The 11,604-nt window shown below is 44.0% G+C and overlaps 1 protein-coding gene across 1 annotated transcript; it reads left to right on the top strand.

The window, feature by feature from the left end:
- The first annotated feature begins 1,617 nt into the window (after positions 1-1,617).
- Positions 1,618-11,604, top strand: psmd3 (proteasome 26S subunit, non-ATPase 3). The gene is made up of 13 exons (XM_041957946.1): positions 1,618-1,673; positions 1,766-1,942; positions 3,491-3,681; positions 4,237-4,377; positions 6,468-6,604; positions 7,142-7,332; positions 9,018-9,121; positions 9,295-9,409; positions 9,669-9,788; positions 9,983-10,086; positions 10,628-10,783; positions 11,081-11,131; positions 11,334-11,604. Exons 2-13 carry the CDS (start codon positions 1,771-1,773, stop codon positions 11,409-11,411), a joined length of 1,560 nt encoding a protein of 519 aa, XP_041813880.1. The 5' UTR covers positions 1,618-1,673; positions 1,766-1,770; the 3' UTR covers positions 11,412-11,604.

Genomic DNA, 11,604 nt, shown 5'->3' with positions numbered 1-11,604 from the left:
ATACGCCAGAGTGGAAAGTATGGAAGCGGCTTCTTTTCCTTCCGGTTTTTAAACTCTAATATTTAAGGCTTAATCGAAATAAATTAATTCATTTATAGATGAATGTTAAAAATGTGGATTTTTGACTGCTCAAAGTTTGTCTGTCAGACTACACACGGCTCACTGTCCTACTCTCTGATTGGTGGAGGGTTTACCTTCAGCCTGAGCGGATACCTGCAGACATTACTCAGGGAAATCTTAAAATACTTCGTTTCACCTTTTTAATTATTCATAATTTCTATTATAACATTTGAAAAATAATGTCCACCATATTTTTGTTATTTGATATCTTATAATTACATTATAATTATAATGTAGCATTTTTTGTTGCTATATTTCTTTTTTATTTATTATATTATTTTACCATAAAAGAATATTTATTATTTTCTTATCACACCTGCTTTTATTTTATCATCTTTATTCATATTTTATTCAGATTATTTTTATGGATATTTTATCATATATCAGCCGTTTTCCTTATGAAAACAAGACTAAATGCTGAAAGTGATAAAGTGAAGGTGACTGTGCAGCTGTGATATCCGTCACGTGTCGCAGGTCACATCTTTGTTATTGTTCTTTCCACCAGTGTTCTGGTTTCCTCTTCTGTCCACCAGAGGGCGCTGCTGCGGACTTTCTGTCACCGCTCTTATTGAACTCTCACCTCTTCTCCATCATGACTTTTAATTTGAACGTCTTATTGATACATTTTAACTCTGGATGAATATTTTACCTTATTTGATTTTATTAATTAATTGTTTTATGTCAGTAATTTAACGTATTTGATCACTAATTGGATTCATTAAATTAAGATTGACAGCACAGAGACAAAATGATTGGAGTGTGACTTTGCCTTCACTCTGCGGTCCAGCTCACACTAAACCATCTGGATTGGGTTCAGGTCCGGTGACTGTGGAGGCCAGGTCATCTGCTGCAGCACTCCATCACTCTTCTTCTTGGTCAGATAGCCCTCACACAGCCTGGAGGTGTGTTTGGGGTCATTGTCCTGTTCAAAAATAAATGATAAGCTAACAGGTCCGAGGTCATGGTATCATGACTCCAAAGCCCAGTCATGGTATCATGACCTTGGACCGGGTTTCACAGGTTTCACAGGGTGACCCTGATTGGTGGACAACACCCTGAGCCACAGCAGCCTCTGAAATGACTTAATTCCAAGTGTCCAGGTCACTGTAGGTTTATGTTTGGTGTGGAAAATCCTTATTTTATACGAATTAAACAATACTTTGATTTAATTTTATGTACTTAGGGTTTTTTTTTTTTACATAGTTTGTTATTATCATGGAAATAAATTAGTTTTGTTTTTATCCTGCATTATCATGCTTCAGTTTTTTGACTTCTCATTTTGTTTGTGAATATTTGCACAATTGTATTCTTTGGAAATTATTAATGGCAACATTAAATTAAATAATCTAAGTGTCTGTTTATTGATTTACTTGTTTACTTATTTGTTTGGTTATTTTGTGTTAGTAGAAATATCTTACAGGCAGATTAAATCAATCTGTTATCGATTAGCTGCCCCTTGTAGTTTCTGCTATCATTTTATACTGTCTGACGCATCCCACAATCCTTTGCGCTTCAAAATAGTTGCCAGTCATTGTAGGAGCGAGCAAACTTAAGTAGGTGGACGTGACTCTGCAGATAAATTCTGGTTTTGATTAAAGTAACGGAGGTTTTTATTTCTCCTGACTGTGAGCTGTTTGTCTTCCAGGCATCATGAAGGAAACAGCGGCTAAGCGGCGGGACAAAGCGGGTGGTCGGGACCGGGACTCCAAAGCCGAGAAGCCGAAGGACCCGGGCCCGGAGCCCCAGGACGTGGAGATGCCGGACGAGGAGGCGGCTAACACGTCTAAACAGCCGAAAGAGCTCGACAGTTTGACTCTGGACGGTAAAATTGAGATTATATTCTACCTCTGAAATCACAACGATAGCCGGGCGAAACTCCGGTTCGCTGAAGATGACGCTGAGTCAGTTGTAACGTTAGTTAGCCTGATAGCACAACGTTTACCAGCTAGCAGACGCGGTGGTGAAGCTAACTGTTCACCTAAACCGTTAACGTAAACACCGACAGAGAGGAGCTGATGTTCCGGAGTTTAGAGCGATATTAACGGAGTCTTAACGATTAATAGCTTTACTCAATCTCTGAACTTTACAGTTACAGCAGCACAAAGGCAGAATGGTTATGGATTGATAGATTAACTTTACTATATAGACCCCCTGTATGACACAGTGGGGGCCCTCAGCAGCTGCTTCAGTAACAGACTGCTGCATCCAGTGTGTGAGAAGGAAAGCTACCACAGGTCCTTCATCCCAACAGCTGTCAGAGTTCAGCTCCAGCTCTCATTAAGTGTTCAACCTGTGCATACATACTGGTATTCTACTGTGACACATACATATTTATTGCTGAGCAACAGTGTAAATGCTGTACTTACTTTGTCCATAACAAACATGTGCAATTTGTGTAAAAACTGAAATTGTGAAAAACTTTTGGCAGTGTATTTTTATGGCAATATTTCCTATAGTTCTTTGTGGCAATATATATATTTTCATATTTTTTCTTTTATACAGTTCTTCGTGCATAGTCAGCTTTTATTTTATATTTTGTTTTTCTCTGTTCTGTTGCTATTTTTTTCTGCTGCTGCTGCCTATAACACCCAAATTTCCCCAGCTGGGGACAGATAAAGTCTTATCTTAGCTTCTTATTCTAAGTAGATATAATTCTCGTAGGATTAGAAAACTAAACAAGAGCAATTAATCTCAAATTCAAATGACAGACAGCTCAAACCACCACACCTACGACTGTTGATCTTGGACTAGATTTACATGAAGACTATGAAGACCAGATTTAAGAGTCAACTGGATATAAAGTTTCTGCTTTTTCTTCATCCGGACCACATCAGACCAGATTTAGACCAAAACCCACTTTTCGTAGACTTGTTAAATCTGGACTGCATAAACATGTGGATTCAGGAGGCTGGTTGAAACCTAGTTGTGTCTCCCGCATTTTGGCTGAATATTGACTAAAAGGCAGACATGGATTATTGATCTCTATCCAGACGATCTCAGGCCAGATGTACATAGACCTTTTTTATCTTTGGACTGTTGGATTAGATGTCTGGATTAGACTAAATACTCCACAGACTGTTTAGGGCTTCAGCAAACCATTATGTTGAGCATCACTTATTCTGATACTAAAGTTAGGGATGCACGATAATCACCTTCAGATGCAGAGTCAAAAACCCAAAGAGATTCACTTCAGTGTGAAATAAAACAAACCGTAGAACACTGAGAGTGAATCAGGTCACAGTTCAACAGTTTTTAATTGAATTCAGATGATCCTCATGTATACAGAACGTGTTTGTCCAGATGAATACTTGTCATTTATTGTATGCTCTGAGATGGTTTGCCTGCTCCTCCTCCTCCTCCTCCTCCTCAGACATTAAGGAGCATGTGAAGCAGATAGAGAAGGCGGTGTCGGGGAAGGAGCCTCGGTTCGTCCTGCGCGCTCTCAGAGCATTGCCGTCCACCAGCCGTCGTCTCAACACCAACGTGCTGCATAAAGCCATCTTTGGCTTCTTTACAAACAACACCACCACCAGAGACTTCCTGCTCGGTTTCCTGGAGGAGGTAGGGGGCCACGTCATGATCAGTGATGGATTTTGGTTTCGTTACACCTGTCGAGTGTTGCTCTGAGTTATCACTTGGTCCGGACATCATTAAGAATGTAATATGCTCTAAACTGCTTCTTCAGTCTAGTTCTGAAATGATCAATCAATTCATCAGTCAGTCTGTTGGATGAAAATCAATATTGTGTAATAATTCAAGTATCAATCTAAATAATTTGTCAACTAAAAATGATTCACGCTTTTCTGAAGATTTGGAACTCAAATCACAAACCAAACCTCGTTTGGATGTTCTAGAATTGAGTTCAGACAACCTGTGGTGGGTAGTTATTTTTTCAGTCTATAGACCAAACAGTTCATCATTAAAATCATTTTTAAATCCAATTTGAATTCAGTATGACTGAGGGGCCAAAAACCATGAATGAATCCAAAGATGGACGCACAACATGTGTAGAGGTTTTCTCTGAGTTTTAACTCATAATCAGTGTTTTTTTTAATTGAAACATCATCAGTGGATCAGTATTGATTCTGTCTGTCTGTCTGTCTGTCTGTCTGTCAGCCGATGGAGATGATGGACGGAGACGTCCAGTTTCGTCCGAGGACAGGTAAAGCAGCATCAGCACCTCTGCTGCCGGAGGTGGAGGCTTACCTGCAGCTGCTGCTGGTGGTTCACCTGACCAACAACAAGAGATACACCGAGGTCTGTCCGCCTGTCTGTCTGCCTGTCTGTCTGTCTGTCCGCCTGTCTGTCTGTCTGCCTGCCTGCCTGTCCGCCTGTCTGTCTGTCCGCCTGCCTGCCTGCCTGCCTGCCTGCCTGTCCGCCTGTCTGTCTGTCTGCCTGCCTGCCTGTCCGCCTGTCTGTCTGTCCGCCTGCCTGCCTGCCTGCCTGCCTGCCTGCCTGTCTGTCTGTCTGTCTGATGTCTGTCTGCCTGTCTTTCTTCCTGCTGTCTGTCTGTCTGTCTGTCCGCCTGTCTGTCTGTCTGTCTGTCTGTCCGCCTGTCTGCCTGTCTGTCTGTCCGCCTGTCTGTCCGCCTGTCTGTCCGCCTGTCTGTCTGCCTGTCTGTCTGCCTGTCTGTCTGTCTGAAACCTGTTGCAGTGAATTAGCCCCAGACCCCGTTTTAACGACCCCCTTTTTTGTGAGTTGTTGATTTATTGGAAACTTGCTAAACTTTGTGAAACTTTCATGATAAAATCTTAATTATATGTCCCCTCTTGAAAATTGGACAAATCAAAAAACACAGATTTATTCCTTCGTTTGTATGGACACATGGTGTCAGTTAGTCTGCTGTGGTGCCGTCTCATTGTGTGGGTTTCTCTGTGATAAACAGCAGATCAGATGCACAGATGAGAGCAACATGTGGCCCACACGGTTATTTCTAACTGGATATCATTTATTTCCACCTGTATTGCTTTCATCTTCACATCAGTCTGTAGAATAACTCATATTTTGGTGTGTTCACGGCTCAGAGTGGACACATAACTGCTAATTAGAAGCATCTCTTTCAGCCTTCCCACTTGTTCGCTGTTATTAGCTATAAAAAAAATACCTGTACGTTGTGTTTGGATGCCATGATATTGTACAGATTGCGTTTATACCTGAGATCTAACCACCGAGTCAGACTTCCTCCAGATGTGGTCAGACGGATCGATCACGTTTTGTTCATGCAGTACTGACACATTGTTTCTTGTTATCCAGCCAACATGTCAGATCACATTTTAATAGCAGGTGTGAATGAGGTCAGGTTGAACCTTTAAAACGTCATAAATGTCTCCGCTTGTTAAGACTTTAATGTGTGAATCTGTTTGTAGTAAACATCTGTAGCCCTGTCCAATGAAGATGAAAACAGGAAGTCACTCTACTGTCACAATCTAGCACAGGGGTCGGCAACCCTCCGGAGCCGCATGTGGCTCTTTCATCCCTCTGATGCGGCTCCCGAAAATAATTAATGAGCATTTAACTAAAAAGTATTTTATTTTAGTTCGTACGTTTTGAAACAAATCGCTCGCGCTCACAGATGACAGTTTACGATCCGAGGTTCAGGAGCAGAAATCACATTAACCACGTCTGATTAATATTTTAATTGCCTATTATTGAACATATATTCATATTTTTTCATTGTTCAGTGAAATAGTCCTTTTATTATTCAGGCTGACAGCTGACTGCACGCGTCAGTAAAAGACTGACGGCACGCAGAGAGTGGACGGTATTTTTACCTTGCTGCCGGTGGAGAATTTAAGTTTGGTGTTTTTTTCATAAATGCAAGAAGGACTCAAACAGACATTGAGAATTTTACTTGAAAGAACTTCAACCCAACGTCTTTTTGTCCGACTTCAAAATGTTTTTGTTGCACGCAGAAATGTCATTTTGTTTTCTCTGCAGTCGTTCAGTTATTTCATAAATGCAGCACATTATCGTTTGTTTGTACGTAGTATAAAGGCAAAAAAGACATTATATGCAGCGTTATTTTATTTGACACGTCAGAAGGGTTTTGTGGCTCCCAGTGTTTTCTGTACTGTGGGAAACGGGTCCAAATGGCTCTTTGAGTGGTAAAGGTTGCCGACCCCTGATCTAGCAGAACATCTAACAATGACAGTTGTGGGGGCTGAAAGATAAACTTTGTGTGTGTGTGTGTCTCTGTCTGTCTCTGTCTGTCTCTGTGTGTGTCTCTGTGTGTGTCTCTGTGTGTGTCTCTGTGTGTGTCTCTGTGTGTGTCTCTGTCTGTCTCTGTCTGTCTCTGTCTGTCTCTGTCTGTCTCTGTCTGTCTCTGTGTGTCTCTGTGTGTCTCTCAGGCTCAGAAAGTGTCTGACGACCTGCTGCAGAAGATCAGCTCAAAGAACCGCAGAGCTCTGGATCTGGTGGCTGCAAAGTGTTACTATTATCACGCCCGAGTGTACGAGTTCCTCAACCAGTTTGACACCATGCGCAGGTACACACACACACACACACACACACACACACACACACACGATCCTGATGTTTATGACATCAGGACATTAATTAAAGTGTTTGGTACATCAGGATGGATCCTGTCTGACGCTCGCAGGCACAGGCATTGTACGTTTCATGGAGATCTGATCCAACAGGAAGTGACTATCTGTGACTTCCTGCTGGAAACTGTCTGTCTGACTGCAGCTTTATGTCAGCTCCTGTGGCCTCTCCAGGCGAGGAGCAGGTCATGTCTAGCAGCTGTCTCCCTTCACCTGAGAGCCTCCATGTTTATAGTACACCAGCCCCACCTGACTAATTAGCATATTGTGATCTGAACAGTGTTGATGGGGCCAGAATAATTACCTCAGACTGATATTGATGATGAAATGTTCCATCTGATGTCTTTTATTCTTGTTGCTGTCCTCAGTCTGGTCCTCTCCAACCAGCCTAGAATGAAACGTTTTCTTTTTATTGTTGGCGTTTCTCCGTGTGGACGTCATCACTTTGAACTGTGTCTTTTTGTTGAACCTCTCAGTTTTCTCCACACTCGTCTGCGCACGGCAACTCTTCGTCACGACGCCGACGGTCAGGCTGTCCTCCTGAACCTGCTGCTGAGGAACTACCTGTACTTCAACCTGTACGACCAGGCCGAGAAGCTGGTCTCCAAATCAGTGTTCCCTGAACTTGCCAACAACAACGAGTGGGCAAGATACCTGTACTACACAGGTGAGACCGATACCTGTACTACACAGGTGAGACCGATACCTGTACTACACAGGTGAGACCAATACCTGTACTGTACAGCACAGGTGAGACCAGTACCTGTACTACACAGGTGAGACCAGTACCTGTACTACACAGGTGAGACCAATACCTGTACTGTACAGCACAGGTGAGACCGATACCTGTACTACACAGGTGAGACCGATACCTGTACTACACAGGTGAGACCAATACCTGTACTGTACAGCACAGGTGAGACCAGTACCTGTACTACACAGGTGAGACCAGTACCTGTACTACACAGGTGAGACCAATACCTGTACTGTACAGCACAGGTGAGACCGATACCTGTACTACACAGGTGAGACCGATACCTGTACTACACAGGTGAGACCAATACCTGTACTGTACAGCACAGGTGAGACCAGTACCTGTACTACACAGGTGAGACCAGTACCTGTACTACACAGGTGAGACCAATACCTGTACTGTACAGCACAGGTGAGACCGATACCTGTGCTACACAGGTGAGACCGATACCTGTACAGCACAGGTGAGACCAGTACCTGTACTGTACAGCACAGGTGAGACCGATACCTGTGCTGGACTGCACAAGTGAGACCGATACCTGTACTACACAGGTGAGACCAATACCTGTACTGTACTACACAGGTGAGACCAGTACCTGTACTGTACTACACAGGTGAGACCAGTACCTGTACTACACAGGTGAGACCAGGTTCAAGGTTCAAGGAGTCTTTATTGTCCCCGTGGGGCAAATTGCTCTACAGCCAGCAGTAACAAAAACAGGCAACAATCACAAAAAAACAACAACATATTGCACAGAGAAAATAATAGATGGGACAGTACATTAGTCAGTCACTTGTTCAGAAGACCTATGGCAGCAGGGACAAAAGAGTATTTAAGTCTGTTGGTCCTGCATCTTGGCAGGATGAACCTGCGGCCTGACGGGAGCAGCACAAACTCACCAACCAAAGGGTGACACTCGTCAGTGAGAATCGAGCGGGCCTTATTCAGGGTCCTGAGCTTGTACATGTCAGCGAGATCATTGAGGTGAATGCCTGCAATTTTGCTGCACACTCTCACTATTCCCTGCAGTCTGTTTTTGTTCTTGAGGGAAAGTAAGCCGTGCCAGCAAATAAAAGAAAATGTCAGAACAGACTCAATAAAACAAGAATAAAACATTCTCATAAAAGTGCAGTCAACATTAAAACTCCGCAATTTCCTCAGGAAGTACATGCGTTGATGTGCCTTCTTGCAAACAGCATCAACATGGAGATCAAAAGACAGCTTGTCATCAATGTTAGTACCAAGGTATTTGTAATTATGGACCAGCTCAATGGTTTGATCCTCGATGACAAGAGGAGGAGAGGCTGACAGATGTTTGCGGAAGTCTATCAGCATTTCCTTAGTCTTTGACACATTAATACACATAAAAGATGAGGAACACCAGTCTATGAATTCCTTCACTACAGGGCCATGGTCAGACCAATACCTGTACTGTACTACACAGGTGAGACCAGTACCTGTATTACACAGGTGAGACCAGTACCTGTATTACACAGGTGAGACCAGTACCTGTACTACACAGGTGAGACTGATACCTGTACTATATGTGTGTGGACGTGTGTCTGTTTGTTACCTGAGTGTCATGCTGCCTCCTGCAGGTCGAATTAAGGCGATCCAGTTGGAGTATTCTGAGGCTCGCAGGACTCTGACCAACGCTCTGAGGAAAGCTCCACAACACACTGCAGTGGGCTTCAAACAGACGGTAAGTTACATGCTGATACACGCTGATACACAGTGATACACGCTGATACACAGTGATACACGCTGATACACCTGGATGATCATCTGTCGTGTATTTGTACATGGCAGTGAATCACTCACTGAACTGTGAGTTCCTTCGCTGCTTCCTCTCGTTAACCCTCCGTCTGCCTTCAGGTCCACAAGCTGCTGATTGTGGTCGAGTTGCTGCTGGGAGAGATTCCTGACAGACTCCAGTTCAGACAGCCGTCGCTGAAGAGGTCGCTGATGCCGTACTTCCTGCTGACTCAGGGTCAGTGTTTCTTACATGTCTGTGCAGAACACGGGACGAGCATTGGCTGACCTCTGATCAGATAACTGGTTTTATTCACAGTTTTTTAGTATCAATTCAATTAATTTATTTTGTCTTAAAAAGCTAGTATTTCAGGTGATATGTGTTTGTAGCTTTCAGTGTTTGTCGTGTTCTTATTGATTATACACTTTCAATCAATTTCAAATCTTTCTTCGCAGTTTAAATTGTAAAAAAAACAAATTTGTGTGTGTGTGTTCAGCGGTGAGAACAGGTAACCTGGCCAAGTTTAACCAGGTGTTGGAGCAGTTTGGGGAGAAGTTTCAGACAGATGGGACATACACACTCATCATTCGCCTGAGACACAATGTCATCAAGACCGGTGAGCCAATCACAGGCCAGATCATGTCTGACATCACATGTTGACATCCTGGTTTCATCTGATGGAGTCTTTAAGTCATTGAACTTCACTTCTGCTCACATGAAGCAGTTAGAAACATCCTCAGACTGCGAGTCTGAAATCTGATATTTATTTCTGATATTGACTGTGTGCGTGTGCGTGTGCGTGCGTGTTAGGTGTGCGTATGATCAGCCTGTCGTACTCTCGTATCTCTCTGGCCGACATCGCTCAGAAGCTGCAACTCGACAGTCCAGAGGACGCGGAGTTCATTGTCGCCAAGGTAACAAGAAAATCAGCTCATCTTCATTGACAAATGTGTGAGCACAACTAAACACTGTCATCACCGCTCAGTCACACCCCGGCCTTTCAGATCCGACCTCCTCACTAAAGAAAAGTAACTAATGTGACGCCAATATGGGCGGCATGTCGGTCCACCAGAACAAGACCTATAGAAGTTCTACCAGCTGATGATCCAGAGCTTTATTGACAAACTGCTGGCAGCTGGAGTTGTGTTGCAGTATGAAGAGTGGAGCTAACGTTACACGTCATCCAACCTGCTGCTCTGGTTCTTTAACTGGCTTCAATGAGGCTGAACGTTCTCACAGTTTCTCTGACTGTCCCCAGCATCAAACAGTCCAACGCTGCTCCAGCTGTGGCGCTACAGTGCATGCTACTAGCCACATTAGCTGTGGCGCTAACGCCAAATACAACAGGCTAACCAGCAGAAGGCGACATAAACGTGACAGAACTCACCGGCTCAGCCAGCGCTGGGACGTCTGGGTGCGAAACCCCTGATCTCTGTGTGTGTGTGTGTGTTTCAGGCGATCCGTGACGGAGTGATTGAGGCAAGCATCAACCATGAGAAAGGGTTCGTCCAATCAAAAGAGACGATGGACATCTACGGGACCAGAGAGCCTCAGCTGGCTTTCCACCAGAGAATCTCCTTCTGCCTGGACATCCACAACATGTCTGTCAAGGTAACACACCTGAGACACACCTGAGACACACCTGAGACACACCTGAGACATCACATTGTGTGTGCAGGTGAGAGTGATGTTATTGACCCGGAGAAGAAACAAAGTGAAAATGTGTCGAACAGAAGCTGTTCAGGCTCATCTAATCTAAAAACTCATTTTCAAGTAAAGTGTTACAAACATGGAAGCGGTGTGATGTCACTGTTGTCACATTGTGATTGAAGTGGATCCTGATCCCTGATCATGTTGATCCACCTTGATATAAGAAAATAACTCTGAGCTCTGCGTCTCCTCCTGCAGGCCATGAGGTTTCCTCCTAAAGCTTACAACAAAGACCTGGAGTCAGCAGAGGTAACACGCACGCACGCACGCACGCACGCACGCACGCACGCACGCACACACGCACACAAACGCCCTATAAATATGTCAATGAAACCTCATATTCGTTATTGTCACTTACGTGTGTGTGTGTGTGTGTGTGTGTGTGTGTGTGTGTGTGTGTGTGTGTGTGTGTGTGTGTGTGTGTGTGTGTGTGTGTTCGTGGTGCGTTCAGGAGCGTCGGGAGCGCGAGCAGCAGGATCTGGAGTTCGCCAAAGAAATGGCCGAAGATGACGATGACAGCTTCCCGTGATCCTCTCGGCTGACTTCCTGTGCAGACAGGAAGTAGGTGTGTGTGTCTACACGCTGATGTTAGTAGATCGGTTATTACCCACAATCCCCCTCTTCTCTCTTTCTCTCCAGTGTTTTTCTGCTGTAACCTCTGAGCTCTTCTCTGCTGTTGGTTGTTTCTGTCACTCTAATAAAACACACGTTGGTTTTGTTTA

Source organism: Chelmon rostratus, chromosome 17 (assembly GCF_017976325.1).
Source record: "Chelmon rostratus isolate fCheRos1 chromosome 17, fCheRos1.pri, whole genome shotgun sequence".
In the NCBI taxonomy this organism is placed as follows: domain Eukaryota; kingdom Metazoa; phylum Chordata; class Actinopteri; order Chaetodontiformes; family Chaetodontidae; genus Chelmon; species Chelmon rostratus.
The sequence above is the reverse complement of the archived record's forward strand: the minus strand, read 5'-3'. Positions and strand labels throughout refer to the sequence as shown.